Raw genomic sequence first — 26724 nt, 5'->3', positions numbered from 1 at the left:
ACCGACGTCCCGCCCACAGCGGCGGCCGAGGCGCGACCCGGGATCTCCGCGGGTCTCCGGGCGCCGGCGGAGCGGCCGCGGGGCCAGCGCGCGGTTCCGTGAGGGCACAGCGGCAGCGGCGGCCCCGCCCTCGCCCCGCCCCGCGCGCCGCGCATGCGCGGTGCCCTTTGTGTCGGGCGGGCGGGCGGCGCGGGTCAGGCCGGGCCGGGCCGTGCGAGCGCCGCCGCCGCCGCCGCCGCCGGGGCGGGGAGGGGGCACCGCCGGCTCCGCCATGGTGAAGAAGCGGAAAGGCCGTGTCCTTATCGACTCCGACACCGAGGACAGCGGCAGCGAGGAGAACCTGGACCAGGTGCGCGGGCAGGCCCGGCCCGAACGCGGGGCCTGGGATCGCTGGCCCGCGCTCGGCTCGGCGCCGCCATCCCTCCCTCGCTCCCGCCCGGCGGTCCCGCGCCGCTCTCGCCCTCCTCAGCCCGATGGGGCCCCGCGGCCGCCGTGGGCAGAGCCCGCGTCCCTCCGGCGGGTCCCCGGCCCGCCCCTGGCAGGAGGCCCGCGCTGGCGGGGGCTCTTTGCGGCGGGCCCGGTGCTCGGCGCCGGCGGGACGGAGGCGCGGTTGATGCTCCGGGGCGATGCTCCGGGCGGTCTGGCCCTGAGCAGGGGGTAGCGAGGCCCGGCTGCCAGCGCTCTTCTCACCTCGAGTAGTGGGGAAAGAGGCCCAAAGGGCTGGGCAACTTTTCCGTGCTACTTTGGTACACCGGGAGAACAGCGTGTCAGGTCCCTGCCCCTGCTCGGGGCAGGCAGGCTCCCGCAGTGTTAATGCGTGTTTAATGCGACCCTCTCAATCTTGGTGACCGCGCTGGAGAGCTCTGTTGGGGGGAAACCAGCCTGTAGATGTAAGAAGGGGTAGTATTTAAGTATTGGTCATCAGAGCATCTCCGGCGTTGTAAGTGCCATGTCTGGCGTGAGTTCAAGCGTGTCAGGGTTGCAAAGGGGATGTCTCCCCCTGTGGAGCGGGCTGCTTTCAAAGAGTCACCTTTTGGTGTAGCAGGTATTGATGGTGTGATTCCAGTGGTAAATAAAGACATTATAGGTGAAGTGTGTTGCAGTTTGGATGGCAGTGCTTGCTCCTGGGAGAAGTTTGGAAGGTCGAATATGCTGAAGCCGACATGTCTGATGTAATTTATGTGTTGGACCTTCGGAGTTTTTAATACAAAAACTGTTGCTATGTTGCAATAAAAAGCCTTCCCCAATACACAAAAATACTTTTGCAGACTGGGGCTTCAGAAAAATCAATCAGATACTCTAGTAAAACAAATACACTGCAGCTGATGTGGTTGATCTTGTATACCTCTAAAGTCCTTAGCACTACCAACATCTCGCTGCTAATGTATCAGTTTGATGGTTTTAGAACTTGAAAATGGGAGTTGGACTAACTCTAGCATCAGTCAGACAATTGGAGTGATGGTGGTGGGAGTAACCACGTGGTTCTGCATCTGTTCCATCCCTCACTGGCAGCAGGCATCTGCAGCTGGACCCGAGTAGAAGGTGCTTCCCCCTCCAGTGAGCAGCTTGTAGCAGCTGTGACAGCAGGGAGGTGTGTGTGCAAAGATGAAGATCAGGTAGCAGGGAAGCCATGTTTTTGAGATGAGAGAATACTGACTTAAATGTTAAATACTGAGTATATTAAATGTCTGACAGATTCCCACGGCAATCTAGGCTTGTTGAATCAAAGGGCTAGCAGCCTTTTAAATATAGTATGTTGGAAAACACAGAACAAGTGTAGAAAGAAAGAAAAAAAAATAATATAACTTTAAAGTGGTGCTTCCCTTCAAGAGCTTCCCAAAGAGAAGCACTGAAGCTTCTTCAGTAGCTTCCAGAGATCCCTTAAATGTACAATTGTGCTATATTGATGTTGCAGGGCTTCTTTAGAGGTTGGTAAAATGCCATTGCTAATGAACTAATAAAAAGTTTCTTTGTTGGTAACTAGGCAGACCATCAGTTTCTGCAGTGTTTATGTTCTCATTTGAGGTAGTAAATTGTAATCAGTTTGTTGAGATAATCTTCCAGTTGTGAAACTTATGGAAACTAATCCAGCATCAACTTCCCAAGACTGCAGAAGTTGGTGTGGCTGTATTCCTACACACAGCTAAGACTCATCAGCCCCAGAGTAATGTTTCTGAGAATAGATTCTGTGTCCCAGACTGCAAAGACAGTAACACAGCTTCAAGAATGTTTGCTTTGTACTACTGCTTGTGTCACCTCAACAAGTGATGAACAGTAGATGATGAGAGTATTTGAGAGCCCTGTAGTTCTTTGTGTGCGTGTGTGTTGCCTGTGAAAATGCTTCCTGTTGAGCAGAACAGCTCTACTAAGTTTCACAGACTTTGAGCTTGATACCTGCTCTGTGTCTGTGAAGCTTTAAGTGCATTCTGGGGCATGCACCAGCAGTGAAATGAAATGGAACGAACTGACTAAATATTACCAAACATGATGTAAAAGTGATGCCTAAAGCATTTACCCTTTAAAGTGTATAATTGCAGACATCTCTGTTATTTAGGAGAGGAAGCTGCTATCTACTGCTATTTGGCTTTTTAGGGCTGATGCTTCATGGTGTAGTTAGGGTGGTTTTGAATTATTACCCAATCCAAATAAGACAGATCTGGACATGACTCTGAAAGTAACTTGTCTTACATTGTTTATTCCAAGAAAGTAATGATAGTAGTAGTTACCTTGTATAGCTTGTTGTCTTTAAAATCCTTTTGTAGCATCCAGTATTAAAATTGTGTGTGCACATGTATATTTATGAAACACAGGTAGAGTTGTTCCTTAGTAGGTGGCAATAGTCGTGCTACTGAGATATGCTCAGATATTGCAGAGAACCTGCAGGTGCACTGACCTGGATTGTTAAAACTAATCAAAACACTTTGAAATAAACGTGTGTGTTTTTACACCAGGAGCTCCTGTCATTGGCCAAACGGAAACGCAGTGACTCTGAAGAAAAGGAACCACCTGTGAGCAAACCTACAGCATCCTCGGACTCTGAGACATCAGACAGTGATGATGAGGTGACTTTCTCACGTTATCAGTGACATTGCTGTGGGTTATCTGTCAGATTGTACCTAAGCAGTGAAAGTGTATTTATCATGCAGTATATTTAGCCTGCTGACTTCATAAGTCGGGACTGGCTATCAATGATGGAGACTGATGGAGATCCATTCAGGCCAGAGAATTTTTTTATTAAATGAATATGTTTTGAATTCTAATTGTATACAAAATAGTCTATATATAGAAAAGATGACTGCCACTGTAATCCCATATTCATATGGTGTGGTGAGCTGCCTGCTTTAAACTAGTGTTTTTCCTGTGTCGTGCTTGCTGTTGAAGTAGCAGTGAAGCTGCTAAAGCTGGACTCTGAATTCAGGGAGTGAGATTTTCACTTTTGAGTGGAGCTTCCTTCCCGAGAGAAGGGTCAAGGCAGATAGTACTATTTTACAGTAGTAAAACTGTTCTACTTAGCTGCTTTTATTCTCCAAGAACTGTGCTGTGAATTAGCTGTCTGGCCATTTGGGTATGCAACAGGGTGTGTTTTGATTGACATCTTTGAAGAAAGAGGGAAGAAAGAGTTCAGCATTACTTTGTTCTAAGGTTTCTCAATTTCTTGTGTAACAGTGCTTATACAAGAATAACAGTGCTGGTTCTGTTTCTAGTATTTGTTCTTGGTACTGTAGTCTAGAGCTGGTTGAAAGCCTGTGCATCGAGAAAAGAAATATTAAAAAAAAACTATTAAAACAGGTACTGACAAATGTTATACAGGTATGTGAGTAAAAGCAATTTCTGGAAAGCTTACAAATATTTTTGCACACTTTCTGCAAATTATAGTGAGGTCATTAATTCCACCTATTCTTAAATATTTGTCAGGGAGATGTTTGGTGTGGGTTTTTGTATTTTTTACCTTCTAAAGTAACAGTACAGATTATCCATTGTGGCAACTTGCAGCCTAACAGGGTAGGCCAGTGATAAACTGTAAAGTATTTATTAGTGTAGTAGAGTTCTTCCAATAACTGTGAAGAATGTGCAGTTTAATTTTCTTTCTGAGGCATTTTTAAAATAAATATGCTTGGAACTCTGTTCCAAATCAATAATTTTCTTAAAAACCTGCTTCTTGTATATCTAATATACGTTTAAGGCATAAAGACAGACAAAATTGTGGACAACCTAGATATATTACGTTTCTTATTGGGGAACTACTCAGTCTGTCATGATGTGTGTTCAGATCTGCTGGCTCACAGTTTATTTATTCTAAGTTATGTGGAGACCAGCTTGTCTGGAAAAAGTAGACTTGGGTGTGGAGAGCATGTGAATGATAAAGCCTTCCATTCTGTGTTTATCTCTGAAAGCTGTCAGAATTTTAACTTGTGTAATAAGTAAGGTCTACCTTCCTCTTCTGTGTAGAATGTGACAGTACCTTTTCACAAATTTGCACAGACCTTGCAGATCAGCAGTGCTACTGTTGCACCCAGCGTGTTTGATACTCTTTCTAATCTGTGTGTCATTTCAAATTGATACTATGTTCTTTCTGACCTCCATGCAGCAAGAGGAAAAAGATTTAGAGAAGAGGTAATTAGGACACTTGCTTCTATTCCTGTGCCTGAAATATGCATTCTGAACTGCTGCTTGTCACAGCAGGATGAGCGGCTGCCTTACAACAGTTCTGCTTCTGCCAGTCATTCCTTTCCTGGGCTTGACTACATTAGTCCTGCTGAATAACTCACATTTTAATAAGTATTCTTGTGGTTGGTTTGAAGTTTGTTCAACCTTGGGAATTGGAGTAGGGAGGATCCCCTCTTGGAATAGGGGGATCTAAAAGTTGAATTTGTGTTATTTGACTTCCTGCAAGGTGAAGACCTTGAGGCAAAAGCATTGAAATTGTTGCTCTGGACAAATGTGCCTAATCATACCCATGTGTTTCCACAGAGGCTTTTCAATGTGTGTGTCCTTTGTGATTCCTGGAAAGCACTAAATGTTCAAGGATTGGCACTATGTTGCATGTACAGGAAGGAAGCCTAAATCTATTGCAGAGTGTAATGCAGCATGCTGCTTTCTTTTAGAGGGAGGAAAGTTTGCGGGGCATAGGGGAGAGAAAAACATTTTGGAATTACTGAATAACAGCAGGTACAAATCATGGTGCATCTATACAATAGTGCCCAAGGGATGTCAATACATCTTTAATGTTATATTTGTGTGTATCAGTGAGAATGCACCTCTTGCCTAGATGCTGAGTTCTGTAACCACTTCTGTGGTCTGAATCAAATTTTCTAGCCACCAGACTGAAAGTGAGTTGCAAGCAATGAAATAGGAGGGATATTCTGAACTGTCTTCTGGTGGGGCTGTGGGGCATTCTTGACTGAATCACTCTAGTCTTTTGTTCAGAGAGCTGATAAATAGCAATGACTGCAGGGCTTTGCAATGAGGAGAGCCACCTTTGCAAAGAGATGTACTAATCTGGACACAGATGGCTCCTTTATCTGGTGTGTGACCATATCTGCTCAAGAGCTCACCATGTCAAACTGGTAGCTTTCTGCATGTAACCAGTTTGGTGCTAGCCAGGTTCCTGCTGGTGCTACCAGAGTTTTGTGTGCTCACAAAGTGTTCTTGTTACTGATTGAGGGCATTAGGTGGATGATGTTCCTCAGTTGCAGTAGGTTAATTCTGGGCTCTTGCTTTTCCTTCTAAGCATCCTTTGCTTACAGTAAGATAATTCATTCTGTTGTGTGAGAAGAGGGGATGACTTCTGCAACAACTTCACTGACATTAGTGTTGATTAGACAGAAAGCCACAGTGCTACAGGAGCTCCTGCTTGTTTCTCTTGAAAAGTACACTCATTCTAATGTCAGGAAGGGTTCAGTTCTGCCTTTCAACACCTACAGGGTCAGGACAGAATATCCTTCCAGAACTAGAAAACTTATATAATGAGTGCTTAGTACTATTCTGGAGTTTAGTGAGGATTATCTGTTTATACCTTTTTTTACAAATGTGCTAATTTGTTAGGGACCTGTATAGCTGAAGATCTTGTCAAGAGCTATGGGACAGAGGAGGAGGTGAGCAGTAGTCATGCAGCTGGTGAGGAGATTGGTTTTAAGTAACAGCCTAGTGGGTTTTATGCCCCTTTGTATCTCCTTACTGCACTTTAAGTTAGAGCATTCCAGCAAAGCATAGATGAACCAAGTACTGCATGTATTCTTTCTGTTTTGGGGATGTCTTTTTGTGGGTTTGTAGAAATTACAGTACTGAATATTGTCTTTTCCTGTGTGCTTTTATTTTATAATGCTGCTTAATTAAACCTTCAAAAATGAATGAGTTCTCCAGTCCTATGAGGCCTTTGCCACACATTTTTTTCAAGCTTAGGACATTTGAAACAGGCCATGCTTTGATCTTCTTATACACAGCTTATAGTCTGTGTGCTTTGTAACTTTGACTTTTCCTGGAGACAGTTTCCTTTAGCTATTAGTGGGTGCACTAGTAAAGCTTTTCTCAAGTAAGAAAGGTGGTGGTACTTCCTCCACTCCAAATAAAGTGCAAGTGCAAATCTGAATAGCATAAGCTAATTCTATGAAGGCTGAATTCATGTCAAAAGGAGTAATGTGAATAAGCTGTGGACAAAATTGCTATAAAATTTAGTCGGTAACGAACTTCTTTAAATTGCAAACTAACATGGGGATAACTTCTTGGGATTTGATTTCTGGGAGCTTCTTGGAGTTGTACATGAATGAAAAGGGTAGATCAGGTGTCTGGTGATACTCTGGTCCATGAAGCCTTCTTCAGCCAGTTCCTGGGAAAGCCTCTTCTGTGGCTTCCAAAGGTGTTCTCTTTATTTGCTTATTTCCTTTCCATTTTGGTGTACGTACCTAGAGTTTCCTCTCTGTGTCTAAAATAGTTCTTAAAGTTTTCTGATTGCTAGGCTGTTGTCATCATCAAAGTGTTTGAGGTGTTCAAATGACAGGTGTAGATCCTGAAAGATAGGATAAATAACAGGGGCTTTTTATTTACTGTTGTTTTAAAAGTAGCAGTAGAGAGTATTTTCCTCCTTGAAGCTCTTGGAGTGCTGTCTGTAGAGTTTTCCAAGCTTTGAGAAAGCCTGAAGACAGTAAATTCTGCCTTATTTTCATATCTGTGCTTCCTGCTGTTGAGTTCAGACAGGCTGAAACTGTAGTTTTATGGCTTGCCTGGTGGACTGCCTTATTTTTTCTTGTATGAATGCATGAAAGTTTGTAAGCTGAGCTGATGTTACCTACCTTGGGGCACTTAAATGCAATGACAACAGGACAACTGAAGTAGTTTATCTGCCCTTGGAAAGGAACACATTGGTAAGGGACCTATTTTACTTTGATGTTGTGGCTTGTCTTTTGCATTTTGCTTAAAAAGCCATTGGATGGGGCAGGAGGGAAGGATATGGCAAGACAGGCTGGCAACCTTACTTATGCATCCTTACTTGTGCATGATAGGGGGTTGAAAAAAAAGCTGGGAGAACACCTATTTGCAAATTAAAATCTCAGTGTGCAATGCATTTAGGTACTGTGTGAGTAGAAGGAAACAGCAACTACCTGAGCAGTAGACCAATTCTGCACTCTGAGCTCACTTCAGGTATAGGGTTTTTTTCTTTTTTCTTTTTTTTTCTCTGCAATCTCATTTCATCTCCCTACTGGAAATATGTTCCAGGTTTGCTGAGCTGTAAATTGTTTTCTTAAATCACTTTGTGTAGTTGTTTTTTTAGAAGCTGACTTTTAAATCTAGGTAATTTCTAATGTGGTGGGTTGGGGGTTTTTTTTCCCTTAAGTCAATTCTGGTTACTGTGGCTTAATTTGGAGTTCTTAGAATCAAAGAATTATTTAGGTTGACAAGGACCTTTAGGATCATCATGTCCAACTGTTTCGTGGAGGAAAAATATGCAAGCTATTAGCCCTGTGAACCTTGGCAGCAAGAGGGAAATTCAAAAGGCTCTCCTGGCTTGTCCTTGTGAGAGAGCCATACAGCTCTGTTGTTGGGTAGTGCTGAACAATAAGCAGAAGGGCACGGGCACTGCACTTGTGCACGGGTTTATGAACTTGCTGTGTCTGGAACCACAGAGGGTTCCAGATGGTGGCCGAGGAGGCAGTGCTGAATGGAGGGGCTGTTCCCAGCAGGCTGTACAGCCATGGGAAGCATGAGGGGCATTGACTGGAGATGCCTGACTGCAGGACCTGAAGAAACTGCAGTAGAGGAGGCATTTTGGAAAGTGACTGTTGTTTGGAGTTAAAGGAAAAAAGAGCGAAGAAATGTTTCTGACTATAACTGTGTGCGTTTTTACTTGATGTTGCATGTAAACATGTTGTATTTTTGATTTCTGCTGGTGTGCTGGAGCATGAGGAAGGGACTCAAGACTTTGGCTTTCCAATATTTCCTTCCCTCTCCCTCCTAGGCCAGTTTAGCTGTTGTGTCCTCCTCTGTTGCGAGAAGAAGTTCAAACTGGCCACTCCCTCTGAGCAGAGCATATGGATCATTGAGTGTCCAAACAGCAAGGGCAGCAGTGTCCAAATGCACTTTGTGAGCCTAGGAGTCTTGTGCTTGTCCTGGTTTTGAGTGGTCCAAGATTTGTCCCAACTCTTGTCTTGTCTTGTAGTTGTTCTGGGAATAAGCAGGCATTCATGAGAGATTGAGGTAACTGAATAAGCCCAGAAGCAACTGAGTTGGATAAGAGTTTGGCTTTGTGACAGCACTGAAACTGGAGGATGGACATAGAGGTCACTTGAATGAACAAAAGTGAGATGAAGTGTTATCTCCAGGGTGAAATAGAAACCAAAGCACACTTTCCTAGATGAGAGAGCAGATTTTTAATTACCTTGTCCTGTGTTGGTTTGTTCGGGTGGTTTTTGGTTTTGGTGGTGTGGTTTTTTATTTGTGGGGTTTTTTGGTCTTTTTTTTTTTTTTGTTGTCGTTTGTTTGGGATTTTTGTTGGTTGGGTGGGATTTTTTTTTGCTTGATGTTTCTTTGTGGAGTTTTTTTTTTGGGTTGCTATTTTTTTGTTTTGTTTTGTTTTTCGAAATGTTTGTCACATAGGTTTCTTTTCAGTCCTATCTTCCTGGTCACAGATTTTATCCACAATTCTACTAGTGAGTTAAAAGCTGAAAACTGTGATATGTAACACATGTATGTACAGCTATTAAACATTTTATTCACTGAAGTCCTGCTGGTTTTTATCTGATCTTAGATTCTTTAATCTCAGCATGACCTCTCAAGGTCTTGATATAACTGTGCTGCTTTACTGTGGCTTTCTGTGTGCTGCTTCCTTGCTGTGCAGCATGCTGACATGAGGTATAATTCAGCATTAGAACACTGAAAAGAAGTAGAAGAGCTCTGAGAGGGAGGCACCTCTGCATCACTGCTAAACACTGAGTTTCACTTTTCTTGCTGTTGTGTCCTCTCTGGTATGTCAGTGGTAGGTGAGTTTTTGAGCAAATAGCAAAAATGCACTTTTCTGTTCACCTGGGAGATGATTCCTTAATGCTGAGATTTGAGTAGATTTAGACAGAGTGCAAGCTTTTCTTTCCTGATTTATATGAGCATAGTAACCAGAAATAATATTAGACAGCAATATTGTAACACTGAACAAGTAAAACTTTAATGCTGAAGCCAGTAAAAACTTCAGTACAAGCTCAGGCTGGTGTAAAGTCAGAAGCTTTCTGTGCAGTTTTTTCTCAGCTGTCCTACAGGCCATAGCAGACTCTGGGGTACCTGCATTGGGTATGAATTGCAAGGCTCACCACTGTACTTTTACCTCAGGAAAAAGAACAAAACCAGCTTTGGCCTTGACAGAGACTTCTAAATACTCTGATGGTGCCTAAAGTACATGATGAATCATTTGGTAATATAGAAAGTACAAGGCTGGGTGTGAGTAATCAAAACCTGGCAAATTCCAAAGGTATTTGTTCAGGTATTGTTAGATTAGGTAGTGATTTATAATTACTTGCTTGAGTTTCATCTAGAGTAATTGAACACCAGGGATCTCTGAGGATGGTGTCTTATCAGACAGAACAATTTATCAAATTTGATGGAGTGATGACTGTTTGCAGAGATAGACTTGATTCATCCCCCAGGATAGAGTGATTGGGTAAGAAGCCTGAAGTTTTTATGTATTTGAGCTCAAATCTAAGGTGTTTTTTTTTCCCCACTTAGACTAGTTTTCAGTGCAAGACCTCACTTATGCACAGTTGTATTTGCTCACTTGCATTATGACTGGTTTTTTAAGACTCCATGTTCAACCAGACGGTGCTTTGCATGAAAGATGAAAATAATATGCAGGTATTTAGAGGATTTGTGTGTGTGTGTGTGTATATATATATATGTGTATATGTATATATGTATGTATATGTATATATAAAGCCTGAGGGTCTCATGCCTGGAGAATTTTTAGAAAGAGGTGGTGAAGTGCAAAAATATTGTAATGCCTTTAAGTAATAGATGGGCAATTTTTATTGCTTCTGTTCCCTTCTGGCTTTACCCAGGTAGTTGGAACAATGTAAAAATTCTATTAAGAAATCATACTGTAAGGTAAATACTAGTTCTTCTGGGACTTTGGGATTTAAAATGGCTATCTGTCTGGTGTATGTCTGGTGGTGTAAGTCCTGTACTTGGAAACGGTGGTCTAAGTTAACTGAAAATATGACATTAAAATAAAATTAAAATTTGGACTTGATACTGTATTTTTTTCTCCTTTTTTTTCCTGACTTCTGTGATTCTGATTTGATTCTTCTTTGTGTACTTAGGGGGTAGTGCCACCACCTGCATCTCTGAGTGCACTGTTGGCTTCTTGCATAGAAATACAGACACTGCGTACTTTTGGTAAAACCAAGATTTTGAAGAGGCTGTCACGTATAATTGGTGTCCTTCATGAATGTAAAATCTGCTCCTGGTTAAACTAGTTCTGGAAAAACATCAGTTGCTTCTGTTCAATAGTAAACTGAAGCTAATCTTTACAAACACATTGGACACATTTTTAAAAATTATTTTCTTAGGGAAATATTTTCAATACCTCCTTGCTTGGCAGATATTGCCAACTTTGAAGTCTTCATTATCTTTTAAAAGCAGTCACCTACCAACTGTTAAAACTGGTTTTTTTTTTCAAAGAAAAAACTTCAACCAACCGCACAACACTCTACTCCCAAAAACCTTGTAAAAGGCTCTCATTTATGTGATAAGTTTCCTATTGGCTTCTCTTTTTTTCTCTTCTTTACACTTGTATGATTTTTTCGCTGTCAGCTGGGCTATTTCTCAGCTGGTTTTACTCCAGTATTCTGGAGAAGGGAGAAGAGAGTGGTGTTTGTGTCTCACGATCCCTTTCTTGGTTCTTTCCTTGCAGTGGACTGTTGGAGGTTCTAAAAACAAAAAAAAGGGAAAAGCGGGTAAGGCAGAGAAGAAAGGAGCCATGAAGAGACAGATGAACAAAGCTGCCTCCTCCGGCAGCTCGGATAAAGACAGCTCGGCTGAGAGCTCGGCACCTGAAGAGGGTGAGATAACACTTGTGCATTTGTTTAGAGTGATTCCAAGTGAACTTACCTGTTGTGCAGCCTGGAGAGAAATGTTGCATGGTGATATTGAAGACCATCTTCAAAGATTTTTGGTTGTGTAACTTACAGTCAGGGTAACATTTACATTTACTGTGGCTTAAAATAATTCGGTGTAGCATTACTGTGAGCACTCCATTACAACTACAAGGCAAAGGCTATTTCATCTGAAGAATGAATGACATTTCATTGCTTGACTTTCTCCTGGAAAAGAGGCTTCCTTTCTTCCTTCTAGCATGTCCTATCTATCCATGTGGGAAGCATTTTTGATTCTCACTGACGTACTTTCCCATCCCAAACTTCTTGTGACAACAGAGGGAAAGGTACATAGTGTTTGTGATGCAAATAAGAGCGTCTTTTTTATGCATTTACTCTGATTTGAATTGGAATTCTTGCACATTTATACTGACATAGAAGAAGAAAAATCATTCTATAACTTTGTCAGAATTTTTTTACATTAATATTGAATACATTTCAATGCTGGGCAAAATTCCTATCTTCTGTTTCATCATGTCCATGAAGGTTTGCAGGTGCTTACTTGCAATTTCCATTGATGCTAAAAAAGGAAGTTAAAAAAGTATATGAAGGAGCTTACAGTTTTAAGTGTATCAAGCACAGCAGATACAGACAAAGGCATGGAGTGACTGCACCTGTATATACCAGTGCTTACAAATCAAGGGCTTTCATAGTGTGAGCTTGCAAAGCCGGGAGTTTCCAGAAATGCTAATACCAAAATGGAAGTGAAAGAAGGAATCCTAATGGCCTGCTTTCATAATTCAATCTTATTTAGTCAATTAGGTGAGATAATCAAAGCTCTTGGACTTGGATCATGTTTAAAGGTGGTATTACCCAATATTAGAGGGGAGTCAGCTGTTGCCTAAACCCCTGTGGAGCTGGGAGGGCTTGTTACAGTAACTGGGCATTGCCAACCCTGAGGATATTGGTTTCAACTTTATCTCCTGGTGTAGCAATTCATAGTGTTGCAGTCTTCGCATGACTAATTTTGGTCCTTCAGGTTGCTATAATGAGGTGGTTAATTCTGTGGTGGTTGATCATGGTGTTTGAGGTGTGTGCACACAAATTCATGGCTCTATAAGCAACTTGTCAGGGACATAAGCATATGGGCATAGAAGTCTAACTGTAGGACTGCAACACATTACTAAAAGGCCTTTTAAATTTGTTTGTTCTACTAAGAAATTTTAATTATAACCCAGTTTGTATTCAAATGCAGTACCACTCGTTTTAGAATTTTTTTAGCATACATATATTATGATAATTTCAATCTGGCCTTAAATTGCATTATATGTATGTTTTTAGTATAGTGGAAGACAAATGTAGAATTAATTCATGTTATCTCTTGCTAATATGCTATAATGAAGTGGTTGGGCTTTGCCCCAGCTGAATCTCATTACCTTATATTTTTGATTTAGGAGAAGTCTCTGACTCAGAAAGCAACAGCTCCTCATCTAGCTCAGATTCAGATTCTTCATCTGAAGATGAGGAATTCCATGATGGCTATGGAGAAGACCTGATGGGAGATGAAGAAGACCGAGCTCGACTGGAACAAATGACGGAGAAGGAGAGAGAGCAGGAACTGTTTAACCGGATAGAGAAGAGAGAAGTGCTAAAGAGAAGGTGAATTTTATATCTGTTGGTATTTGGTAGCAAATTCTTAAAGGCTGCATAGGGAGTATGCTGACTGTGCTCTCAGTACTGTTAAGTGAATTAAGCTTGATTTTATATTCTTTGTAACTAAACTGTCCTCGTAGTAGTTAAGAAGCACACAGCAGGAGTTCTGCATATTCTTGTAGGAGACAGTATCTAAAAATTTCTCAGCTGTTGAATATGCCTGGTTCTATCAGCTACTCTTGTAGTTATTTTACTGCCCCATAGGTTAGATGCCAGACAATCAGAAGGCCTGCTTTTCTCCATCTTTTTTGTATTAACTCTCATGTGTTGATGCTTTGGGAAAAGGCAAACAAAGCATAAGGTGTACATGAGTTTCTGCAACTTTTCAGAAAACCATGGTGAAGCACAGATCAGTGTTAGGATTGCCTGCATATGGGTGTGAAACTGGTTTGGGCCCTAATAGAAGGTAGAGATACTGAAATAATGAGTGGTGTTGGATATGTCCTTTTCATGGAATCTTTAGTACCTTATGTACTGTTGTTCTGTTTGTCTAGCTGTTTGTCTAGTGTAGCTGTTACACTGTCCAGGCAGCTACTTTATTGTAAAGGTATTTTACTTCCCATGTATCTTAATCAAAAGGATTTGGCATGTATGGGGCAAAGTTTCTTGAGTTTCTTTCTTCTTTAGTGCCTTCTGTTTTCTCATTTGCTGAGAAATTTCCCTAGAGGACTGACATCTGTTGAGTAAATCATGTCAATACAAGCAACTGCCAAACTGTGTTTGTCCAAGCCATAGCTAGAGCACTGCCTGCCTGCCTTGATTTTAACACCACATTCAGAATCTTATGTGGTCTGCTGCTCTCCTCAAAGGGATCAGAATGATTGTAAGTTTGGATTTAGATCATGTAGAAGGACATCATATTATTCAAACTTTACTCTCTATTTCCTGTTAACTGAATGTCTCTGTTTTAGAATGAATGCTGGAGAATACTTGATACAAACAAGCTAAACAGTCAAAGCTTGAGTTACTGATTTAATCTTAATTGAATTTGTGCTGTCTGTGTAAAGTCTTGGCAGTTAGAACTAAGGGGGTGGTGGGGTAGTCATTTATGATAAATTGAATCTTTCAAAAGCTCTTTGTGTGCACATTATGCTGTGAGTTCATTTGGATTACAGCAGATATTGCATCTGCTATAATGCCTGTGCCTTGTGTGTCCTGCCTCATGTTAAAGGCATAAAGGGCAATGAGCTCATCTGACACTTCAGTTTGTTGTCTACAAAATCCAGGTGTAAAGGACTGAAGAAAAATCGACTGTGTAGTGTGCATGTAGATAACATATTATGAATTTCAATTTTTGGAAGCTATTTTTTTTCTTGTCTATGTCCATATGCACACTTCACTAAAGCAATGACCAGTCCAGGGTGCAGTGGAGTCTTGTTCTCAGGCCTGTTCTATTGAAATTACTACTCTTCTGAATTCAGTGGCTGAAAATAAGACATCAGGGTGATATATTTCATAAAGGTAGACATGGAAGTGCCTAAATTATTCTGCAGAAACTGAGTCTGATGAGAATTCAGCTGCTGAAGGAGGACTTGAAATGTGGCAGTCATTCTTATACAGACCAGTGCCAGTAAAAAGGTGAAGTTTAAGCATGAAAAAGCTAGCATGATAGTGGCTTTAAAGAAAAAATAATCTTTAGCTGTTTAGGTTCAAATTATGTGAAATAGCCACATGATTTTAGAGTTTGAGGCAGCATGCAATGATCACTGCAGTGGCAAACAGGAAGATGGAGTAAGGGCATCTTGCTGTGGAATAGTAATTTCTACATGGTCTCATCAACCCTTTAGGTTAGCTTTCTGTAGGACTGCACTTGATGTGCTCAGCTTTTCTTCACTATGTTTTCTTGGGGAAGGGAGGGGATGGGAATAGGGGACAGGATAACATAAAAGGGAGAAGGAACAAGCAGTTGAAGTGTTACTTGCAGCTTAATAGCAATTGTGATAGCATCTGAGCAATCCTTTGCTCTCTCAGGAAGCTCATTCTTTCATAATTCTTTTTGTTCCAATAACTTCTACTAGATTCGAAATCAAGAAAAAACTAAAAACAGCAAAAAAGAAAGAAAAGAAAGAAAAAAAGAAAAAGCAAGAGGAAGAGCAGGAGAAGAAAAAACTCACACAGATCCAGGAATCCCAGGTAGGAAATGAAGCTGTTCTTTGTAATAACCCCTTTCTTTTTGGAGAAAGGGGGGAGGATATTGCCTTTCTACCCCTAATGTTTTCCCTTAATGTCAAACAGTGTAGTAAGTAGATCAGAATTTAGTTAATTTATATGCTCAAGCTATCTTCAGTTTTTCCAGTTCATTTAAGGAAGTTAACATGTTTGGCCTGTTGAGGGGTGCAGTGATACCACTTTAATGAAAAATACAAAGTTGCAGCTATGTCTGCAGTTGCTGTTATTGCCCTCCCACATGAGAAAAGGAAAGCAACCTTTTTCAGTTCCTTTAGCCAAACTTCTGTAGTTCAGTCTGAAACATTCCATACATGCTCTTCTTGAAAAGTTTGAGAGCAGACCAAAAACTGCTCAGCTGTCACATTAATTATATTGTGTGCACATACATACAGAGGCAAAGATGCTTAGTTTCCTCTGGCAGGGATGTCAAGGAAAAGCTTGAATGCCAGGAGGAGCAGAAGTAGTTCTATAGTTTTTCCTACCTCCAGTAAAAAGAGGACAACACTAGTTTTTGAGGCCAGGCCTCTGTAACTGAACTGTGATTTCAAATAGTGAAGATCCTGCCATTAATACAGAGTCAGGGCAGGTAGGCTCCCAGAGTGGGATGAGATTCATCTAGCCTAACTTCAGCCATTTAAGAACCAGTTGATTGTTTACACTTTTTGTTGCCTGTTGTTTTGTGCAATGGAAGAGGGCATCTTCAGCTGACGATTCACTGTGTTATTTTCTAGTGAAACAGATGTTTAACACCTAAAATCTAATTGGGTAAAATGAGTTTTCCCTTAGGCACATGTTGAGTGGAGTGAATCACATTTCCCTACTCCCTCAACTCCATATATGCACATTGTGTATGCTTTAATTGTCCATTATAATACACAAAGTGTACTTGCAAATATGTATATGCATGTGTAAAAGGATCTTATGTGGAGTTCTTTTACAGTGCCTTGCAGAAATTACTTCAACTTAGCTGAAATTACTGTCTTTTATGCTTATTATAAAGGCTGCTTTCTCTATAGAGATAGACCTGTTAGAAATGGAAAACACAAAAAGACGTTAAACATTTAAGGTTTGGATCCATCTTGCAGATTTTACAAGCAACTTTCTTTCTGCTTTAAATATTTTTTAACATGACGTTTTCCTTTGCTACTAAATGAAAACTAGTGCTTTGATTTGGCCTTGCAGAGGCAGCAAATGAGAAGACTATTCATCCAGTTTTTCCTCATTACATGTTATTTGCTAAATTATTTCTGTTTTATTTCTCTGTCCTTTTGTAACTCAAAGGAGGAATTTTGAGACTAAGACTTGGTGGCAGAAATGTTGAACTATAAATATGTTCATTAATTTTGATATGAAGCAGAATAAAGAAATATGCTCCAGATTGAGTTCTCTCTCTACCTTCTATAAAAAATGAACTGAAAAAAACTGATTTCAAAAAGGAATAAGCTAGTAATTTCTATGTGAAAAAATTTCAAATATACAAACAAATATTTGTTTTAATGCTTTTCAACTTAGGGATTTATGGTGTTGAGGGATTTTCTGTGTATGTTTTTAGGTCATGTCACATAACAAAGAGCGGAGATCAAAGCGGGATGAAAAGCTAGACAAGAAATCTCAGGCAATGGAGGAGCTAAAAGCAGAAAGAGAGAAAAGGAAGAACAGAACAGGTATGAAAGGATGTTGCTCTTGCTACAGTTTTTCAGGCATTATTGCAGCTTTCTGAAAGCACTGCTTCCTCTTTCAAATAAATGCAACAATCCTACAGCTTGGAGTGAATGAATTCCATTCTATGTTTTCCTTGGCCTTTGCCCAACATGACCATCTAGGGTGGTACTTGGCAATTTACCACTGATGGATGGAGTATTCCTTACCCCTGCCCCTCCCTGGAGTGGCCTAACACCAGAACTTTCATCACAGTCCACTGAATGATTCTTAGTAAGATTTAGTTAATGTATCTGAATTGGTCACTTGGATTCAGGTTTTTAAATCTCTGAATCATTCAAACTCCTGCTTATGGTACTTGTGATACCCTGTCTATATTTGCTTGTTTCTTAACTGGCACATCATCTTGTCCATCTTTCCACTAACTCGATGCAGCCATATTTTTTACTCTACTGGACTTCATTGCAATCCTCTCCAAACGTGAGGTTTTTTTATTTTTCCTTGTGAAATAAAAATGAGTTGTCTGATCATAATAGTTTTTTTCTTGTACATCCAGTTGTTACACCCATCTTGAGTTACTATGTGCAGTCAAATTGGGAGACTGAAATTAAGTACAACTGAGGTTTAGAATAATTTTAAATACTTCATGTATATGCAAAGAGAGAAGTCAACGAAGTGCACAGCTTACTAGTGGATTTGAACATGTGCCACCTGTATCTAGTGTAAAATTAATACCTGTCTGCCTCTTGGACTTTTTTAAAGTAATTAAGGTTCAGCTCGTATAGGGAGGCATTTCATAAAATATTTATAGCTTGCTTTTCCTTGTTCTCTGTCCTTCACCCAGCTGAATTGCTTGCAAAAAAACAGCCATTAAAAACTAGTGAAGTATACTCTGATGATGAAGAGGAGGAGGAGGATGATAAGTCTAGTGAGAAAAGCGATCGCTCATCCAGATCGTCATCCTCTGATGAAGAGGAAGAGTAAGTAGTAAACACTAGGCTATGATTACTTTTAAGTATGTTCAAAAATAGAGATCTACTGTAGGCAGACACGTGCTTTTTCAGAGGATTGTTTGGGGCAGTTCAGTGTCTCTAAAGTGTTTTTGCCTCTGGGCAAAATTTCATTGCTCAAATTTGAGTCCTTGGCACTGTATCATGGTTCATGGGATTTGTTACCTTGGGTGGGTTTGCAACTTCAGTTCCCTACTGTCAGATTTAGCCCAGATTACACTGTTGTGTACTGATTTGTCCTGCAGTTCAGCAGCTGCAGATCTCTGGCATATATCTGGGCAGATACATGTGCTGGCTTATCTTAAAGCATTTGTCTGTAAACTGCCTCGGTGTGTGTCTTTCTGCTTTCTGGTAGCAGAGGCAGTATTTAATAAGTCTAGGATTTCACCTTAAGCCTTTCTCATGAATGCTAAATTCACACATCTACAGTCAACTAGTGCACGATGAATCATTCCTTTTACTGGTAATTTAAATTATGTAAGGTGCTCATGCTGCACCTTACTCAGGGCCCCCTTTTTAGGCTTCAATTATGTCTCTGCTTTTTTCTTTATTCTCTCTCACCTTTCCCAAATCAGGAAAGAAGAAATCCCTCCCAAGTCGCAGCCAGTGTCCCTGCCTGAAGAGCTGAACCGAGTGCGGTTGTCGCGGCACAAGCTGGAGCGCTGGTGTCACATGCCCTTCTTTGCCAAGACCGTCACCGGCTGCTTTGTCCGCATTGGCATCGGCAATCACAACAGCAAACCTGTTTATCGGGTGGGTTTAGTGCTGAGGGATTTAGTTCTTGGTTGTGTGCTGCAGTAAAATATTTGCAGCTTATCAGGTCTCAGGTACCAGGGACTGTTTGACTGATAAAAAAAGATTGCTTAGAACCAGAAAATGTAATTGCTGGCAAAGAGGTGGAGGAGACTGGTTTAAGAATAAATAAATCTGTGTGACCACCCAGGAGAGGAGATAAATTTAGTGAGAGAGACAGAGCACTAAAAAAGCCTGATCTTCCAGTTTTGGTTCATGCTGTCTTATCATTTGTATTGCAAACTAGAGTTTCAGACTCTGCTTAGACCAAGTAAGGATGAGTAAGATTCATTCTTTATTTCTAGGACTATTCTGAAGTTATTGTGTGGTCTTGGCTCTTTTTTTACAAAGTTTCTAGTACACCCCTGTGCCTTCAGAAGAGACTGCATTGAGAACACAGTTTTGTTTTTCTGTTTCATTGTTGTAGTCATAGGATACAATAATAGTCTCTCAAATTGCCTTAAGAAGGCCCCAGAAGGGTTGTGTTTAGTATCTGAGCAGCAGTAGTGTTTCTCGTTTGAAACATATGTTAACCCAAACCAACGTTATTTGAGAAGAAAATAGGAAAGGTAGGAGAGAGTACACTATTTGGGCAGGAAGGCAGAGCTGAGAAGATACAAAAACAGCATCAGGCATTCAGATGGTATAATTTACTAACTCAAAAATTATGTATGAAGCAACTAATTCAGTACCTGATAACATATACTGAAGTGTCTTGCTTTCCTAGATCTGGTTAGAGTTGTTAGCTAGATTAAGGTTTTTTATTTCTAATGAAAAAGTTTGAATATGCCTGATACATTCCAGAAACATGAAAAAAAACCCCTAAACCTCTCTTGCATCCTTCTTCTCATATATTATACTCTGTGATACAGGTTGCTGAAATAACAGGGGTGGTAGAGACTGCAAAGGTTTACCAGCTTGGTGGCACACGGACAAACAAAGGCCTACAGTTGCGGTAAGATACTAAAGGAATCCTCTTTAGTTCATGAATCAGTGTCCTTTTCATAGCAAATAATGGTCTGTGTGGGATTTGGAGGTGAGAACTGAAAAGGAGACTGAGCCTTGTCACGCTACTTAATGCTAGAATGTTTGGTTTGGGTTTATTTGGGTTTTTTTCCTCCTTGTGCATAGTGGAAATGAAAAAATACCCCAAACATTTCATGCAGGATGTTATGATTATGTTGATGTGTGGTTGTTTATTTTTGGACTTCTTTAATCAGATTACATGTATAGATCCAGTGTCACCACTTTACACCATCACAAGGGGATGTTTTGCATTTTATCGTTGCAGGCATGGCAATGATTCACGTGTGTTTCGCTTGGAGTTTGTCTCAAATCAGGAATTTACTGAAAGTGAATTTATGAAGTGGAAGGAAGCAGTAAGTTTGCTAGACTTCTGTTTCTTCTTAGCAGCCTTCTGCCAAATATACTTTAAGTAGAAAGTAACTCTGTCTTGTGTTTAGATGTTCTCTGCTGGGATGCAGCTACCCACACTTGATGAGATAAACAAGAAGGAAGTGTCCATCAAAGAAGCCCTCAACTACAAGTTTAATGATCAGGACATTGAAGAGGTAAATGGTGCACTGTAGTGAAGCTATGTCAGTGCTTAAAAGTGACAGGAATTCATGCAGTAGCAGTTACAAAGCCAAATGATCATGGTATTTGCATTCCAAGAAGGAAGTAAAAGTCTCAAAGAAGTTTCATAACTGAATAGAGTAGCTAGGTGATCCTGCTGTTGTTTTGTGTTCACTCCTGCTTTTCTTTATCATTTGTGCCCTCTTATCTCCTCTTGAACTTGTGTTGCGTATCTCTGAACTCCTGAGTATGGCAACTTAGTTCTCAAGTTGTGAAAAACTTGACAGCATCATGGCAGTTGCATTTATCACAAGTTTTGCAGTTTTGTACTTGCTTGGTACTGACCAAAGGTGATTAGCATCAGGCTTTTGTAGGTAGTAAGGAGAATGGAGCTGTAACTCATTACCAAGGGCACAAACTAAAAAACAGAACTATCAGAGCATACATCAAATTCAGTAGCAATAAATAAATTTCTTAGGTGACACTCATCTGTTGGTTCTAATGTCCAAGTACTGAAGTAGAGATTTCATATTTGCATATTCATGTTGTTTCCTCTGCATCTTACAGATTGTGAAGGAGAAGGAAAGGTTCAGAAAAGCACCTCCAAATTATGCCATGAAGAAAACTCAGCTATTAAAGGAGAAGGTGAGAGATGAGATGATGCCTGCAAGCTTAATGCAGTCTTTGATGTCAAAGAACTGGAGCTCATCTGGATTGGCAGAAGTCAGCAGTAGGCTCAACTTTAACTGTGTAGCTGGAAAGGGGTTCTCAAGGTTCATTGCTGGGATCAGAATACTCAGAATCCAGTCAGCTGTTGCACCCCTTTTTTTTAGGGGCAATTTAAACAAAACAATTTAAGCTGTCTCTTCTTGTGTCAGTTAAACAAGGTCTTAAACTGGTCTGCCTCAGAAACTTTTTATTTTTCTTCATTTTTTTCTTTTTTGTGTTTTTTTTTTGGTCCATTTAGCTGTTGTTTTTTTTTTTTTTTTTGAGTACTTGTTGATTTTGTTTTTAGAATACTTCGTAATAATGTTTGGAAGTTGATTTCCTCTTCTTATTTTAAGACAGGAAAAACAGAAGTTGTGTTACATTTTTTACTCAGGACTAACTGAATTGTCACTTTATGCCTGGTAATTTCTATTGAAAAAAAAGAAGTGGCTGAAAGGTTTATTTGCCATGAACTATTTTTACCTGTAGTCTTCCTGGAACAAGTAGACCTAACAGTGCATAAAAGCCAAAGCCAAGAAGTGAAGAAAAGGAGCAGTCTTAAGTATCTCTGAAGATGGGACTGCACAAATAGAGCCAAAATTTGTTTGTCTTACTCGAGACATTAAAGCTTCATATACAGTAAAATCCAAGAGTTCGTATTAATGTACCTTTCTTAGTTCCTTGGTTTAACTGTGTTTTTTCCTGTGGTCTCTATTTTACTATACACGAACATGTAAATGGTGAGGTTCCCGTCACAAGGAGTGCAGTTGCTTTTTGTTGTCACCAGGTGGCGCAGTAAGCTGTTGTCGTGCCTCAGGGGACTCCCCGCTCCCTCAAGTAAATGGCAACTGGGAATTGTGGAAATAATTATTTTCCTGATCTGCTAAATGGGGATGTTAAATTTTAATAAAACTTGTAATTTAAGTCATCTCACTGACCTGTCCTCCCCATGCTGGGACTGGTGTTCCTACAGCCTCCTTAGTGTAAGTGTTTTGAGAGTTCTTCAGAATAAGAAATCCAGTTTTGCCCTGAGCTGTAAGGAAAGTGTAGCTCTTTGTTGTACTCATACCATGCAGGGAAGAACATTCATGACTGAAGTAGGGCTGGCTCACTGATTCACGGATATATCTCTTGTCTCTCTGAGTAATTCTGGGTAGAGAGCAGTTCCTAATGAGTTCCTTTTTGGTTGAAGGCTATGGCTGAGGATTTGGGGGACCAAGATAAGGCCAAGCAGATTCAAGATCAGCTTAATGAACTTGAAGAGAGAGCAGAGGCCCTGGATCGTCAGCGAACAAAAAATATTTCTGCAATCAGGTAAGAAGCAGATACTGGGAATTTTCTTTCTTAAATAGTATCAAACAATATGTAAAAAAGACAAACTAATGCATTAACAAATTAACTGCAGGATTTTGTTTCTTTTTTCCTGTACAGTGTGTTAATGTGTATTGTAATGGCTCTGTTAGTGCTTGTCTATCTTCACTTTCTTGTATCTGTCATGCTGTTAAAACTGTCAAAAATGTAAACTCTCTTCTATATACCCCAGGGGGCAGTTGCATTGCAATAAGAGTAAATTGTGGTCAGGATGAAGCTGCAAGAATGCTTTCAGCTGTTTTGCTGTGTAGGGACTGATAAATGACAGTCACTTTCTTTTTCTTCCCCCCACCCTCCTTTTTTTTCCATTCTGCAGTTACATCAACCAGAGAAACAGAGAGTGGAATATTGTCGAGTCTGAGAAGGCTCTTGTGGTAAATAGTGCTGAATTAATACTTTTCTACAAGTAGAGATTAAATGATGCAGAGGGATAATTGCATGGCAAAGTCGCTAATTTTTTAAAATCTGTAAAATCTTTCATAGAGGCAAATGATATGATTTGAAAGTACATTGCTTTATCCTTTTACTCAATTCAGTTATCAGCAGATTAGTCACTATAAGAGTGACTTAATGCTCGTTGTATGGGAAAGAAAATGTCTCCTCATAAAGGACACTTCAAATAAGAGAAGGATGAAGGAGATATTAGTTTCTTTGTAGTTACATTTTTATTAAGGAAGAGTTAAGCTTGTTAACAAATGCTTAAGCATTAACCTTCCTGAGAGTTGTGTTTGTATTTTCTGTTGTTGCATGCAATAAGGACACTTTTTCCTGTGAAGCACAGGACAGTGGGTGCATTAAAAATCTTTCTAATCTGTAATGTTGCTGGTTTTTCTCTGATCTCAGTATTGTATATAGCAAATGAGTAATTGCATGGATGGGGGGCTGTGGGAGGATTTAAAAGAGAACAAGTAGCAAACTCTGCAAAACCATGTGCTATTTCTTCTCCAGGCTGAAAGTCACAGCATGAAGAACCAACAAATGGACCCCTTTACTAGGCGGCAGTGCAAGCCCACAATAGTGTCTAATGTGAGTGTAAGACTTAAGTTCAGTTGAGGCAATTTGTTGAAAAACAGAAACCAATGCCATCCAGAATGCAGGAACAAAAATTCCCAACTGTGCCATATGCTATTAACACCCTAAATGGCAGTGTGAGATACAGCTGAGTGAGATCCTGGTCCCTCTTCTCTTTTAATGCAAAGTGTGAAGGACATAAGTGATGTGGGTATGTACTGCAAAAGCAACCATGATTGAGACTTCTGTCATGAGTTCATGACAGAATTATTCAGATTTAGTTAGCTCTGAGAATACAGTTTGCTTTAGGTGTGAGTTTCACTTTTAATTAGCTGAAAGTTTCCTGAAAGATCAGTTTAGGGTGAGAGGAGAACAAGCATTTGGGCCTGTGATGGATGAAGTAGTTCAACAGAAACCTCCCTTGTGATACTGTGGCAAAACCTTCTCCTGCAATTCCTCTGTGTATAACTGATGAGTAGCAAGGTGATCACCTCCTCCTTCTAAGTAATCTGGCCTTGTTGAGGTCTGTTCTGGAAGAGTATGTGGTTCTGGTGTAGGTACCTAAAAAACCAACTGCTCAGGTCAGCTTTCATCAGTCTCCACAAACCAGCAAGGAAACAAAAGAGAAATTATGTTGCAGGGCTTGAATGAAATATTTCTGAAATACTTCTTTAATAGAAAAGAATTGTAACTGAGTAGCTTTATTATGCTAGAGAACTATTAGGTAAAGACAGTAGTCTTCTATAGATTGCTTGTCAGTGTTTCAGGCAGAACTGTAAGCTGAAAGCAAATACATACTTAGTAGCATCAAGAATAGTCACAGAAACAAACTGTATAATCAGGGAATGTATTTCTGGTTTCTTTCTGAAGATGATTTTTAGTTTGTTATTGTCAGATAATGCCAGGATGATTTCAGTCGCCTTCTGGGATTCTGAAAGTTGGGTGAACGCATATAGAGTCTCTTATGGTTTTAGATTCATGGATATGAAAACTGTTTTACCAAAATGTAGTTCTAGCTTTTGCAAATTTAAATGCATGAATTTTTAATTTTTATTCTTGCCTAATATTTCACCTTTGCAGTCCAGAGATCCTGCTGTCCAAGCTGCCATCCTTGCCCAGCTAAATGCAAAATATGGATCTGGTGTGTTACCAGATGCTCCAAAGGACATAAATAAGGTGAGTTTCCATTTTGGTCTCCATTATGTTCCTCACACTTTCACCCTTTTGCTCTGTGAAGCTTATGAGTAACAGAGATGCATGCTTCAATTCTAGAACATAAATGATCCTGTAGAGCTTTATCATAAAAAGCAACAGTTTGTTGGTTACTTGAAAAAGGAAATTTAAGTTGCTCTAGCCGTATGAAAGCTACACTAAGTGTGTTTATGACAGAAGAGAGGAAAAAATATTTTTATCTCTGTTTTTGTGGCCAGATAAGGTTTGGAGACTTACCTGTAGTTTTCATTTCAGGGTCAAGGAAAAGATAAAGATGTGAACTCTAAATCAGCTAGTGACCTCTCAGAAGATCTTTTCAAAGTGCATGACTTTGATGTAAAGATTGATCTTCAGGTTCCCAGTTCAGGTAGGTGTTCCATCTGAGTTTGGGGATGTGATCGTCCAGCCCATTTTGATAGAACTTACTTCTTCCAGAATAATTCTTTCAAGGATTTGGTGGGCTTTTGGAAATGGGAGTAAGGACTCTGTTTACCATCTTGGCAAGTATCTTGAACTGAGGAGGGTGGGGATGTGTGATAGTGACATCCATTTCTTTCATTACCTGAAGGATTAGATCTGCAGTTTCTTGGAGGACAATAATTTAGGAAGTACTGTAAGAATGCACAAAGACAAGAAGCAAGAGCAGGAGAAGTTGTTTTTCAAAATGAGGTCAGCTCTGGATGTAAGACCAGAGAATGAGGCAGGAGTTCAAGAACAAGAGACTTTGTGTAACAGTTAGTGAGACTTAGGAACTTGAGTTAGCAAGCAGATAAGGGTTAGGCACTGAAGTTCACTGAAGAGAGAAGGATGAGGAGACAGAACACCATTTTGACATTTTATGCAGTATCCTTGCTTAGCAGAAGAATCTGGAGACTGATGAAAATGTGTGTTGTAGACATAGATAGAATGTTTGACTTTTTCTGCTTACTATCTGTCTCTGGATTAATATACAGAGTCAAAATTGCATGTGCTGCATCTCTGAGTATAAGCTCCCCAATACTCTCTGTATTATTAACTGAAGATATGTACTACACAAGCCAAACATGATTTTGTGGTGAAGTTGTCAGCAAAAACAAGTAAAAATTTTGCCTGTGGTTTTGTCCTTACTCTTTTCTTGTCCCCAACAGAATCTAAGGCACTGGCCATCACCTCCAAGGCTCCTCCAGCAAAAGACGGTGCCCCTCGGCGATCATTGAATTTGGAGGACTACAAAAAGAGACGGGGGCTTATTTGAGCATGCCCACTCTGCTGCTTCTGATCCTGCATGCTCCATGATGATGTCCTACTTTTTCTTCCTCCCTTTTCAGTTCTCCCTTCTGGGTTGGAGCAGCAATGGAGCTGGGAAGAGACTCTTTAAAACTGCCAGTCATCTGTAACATAAACCATTCAACTATTTACTGTATAGACCTCCCTTCTTGCCCTTTCCTCTGCTCCCCTCACAAATGTGGATCTGTGCTATTTGGGGTTTTCCCATTTCTTTTAGTTTGAGTTTTGTTTTTATTTTGTTGATGCAGCTCGTTGGTCCACTCTGTGTTCAGTATTAGCCTGAGGTCTGGATTTCCATAGGAATCTCTTGGCAGTCGCAGAATCAGCACTTGGTGATCTCCCCTTACATACCACCACAGGCACAGTGAATAAACATTGGCGCAAGACCTTTGTGGCTGGAAGGTCATCTGCACTTTCTCCCTCTTCTTCCTCCTTCATCCTAGCTTTGGAGAAGGGAATCTTCAAAAACTGGCCTAGGTTCAAAGTGTAAATTTTTTTGGGAGGGTTGTGTGACTTTTTTTCAGGTGTTTTTTATCATTTTTAAGCTGCAGTACTATTTGTATCCGTCTGTCACAGTTCTTTACGGCTGTTTGAATTTCTACCAGCTGTATTTGAGCATCTGAAATTGCAAGAAAGAAACTCATTAAATGTGATTCTTCTTACTAAAA

General features: G+C 40.3%; 1 protein-coding gene across 1 annotated transcript; it reads left to right on the top strand.

Moving 5' to 3' along the window:
- The first annotated feature begins 153 nt into the window (after positions 1 to 153).
- RTF1 (RTF1 homolog, Paf1/RNA polymerase II complex component) lies at positions 154 to 26724 on the top strand. Its single transcript, XM_058026107.1, is given in 19 exon segments — positions 154 to 176; positions 178 to 349; positions 2952 to 3062; positions 11390 to 11537; positions 13025 to 13229; positions 15302 to 15416; positions 17005 to 17116; positions 17956 to 18091; positions 18697 to 18874; positions 19786 to 19868; positions 20205 to 20292; positions 20377 to 20484; positions 21056 to 21133; positions 22389 to 22510; positions 22884 to 22941; positions 23516 to 23593; positions 24659 to 24754; positions 25046 to 25157; positions 25918 to 26724. Coding segments are annotated over 19 exon segments (2130 nt in total). The 3' UTR covers positions 26025 to 26724.

Source organism: Melospiza georgiana, chromosome 6 (genome assembly GCF_028018845.1).
Source record: "Melospiza georgiana isolate bMelGeo1 chromosome 6, bMelGeo1.pri, whole genome shotgun sequence".
In the NCBI taxonomy this organism is placed as follows: Eukaryota; Metazoa; Chordata; class Aves; order Passeriformes; family Passerellidae; genus Melospiza; species Melospiza georgiana.
The sequence above is the reverse complement of the archived record's forward strand: the minus strand, read 5'-3'. Positions and strand labels throughout refer to the sequence as shown.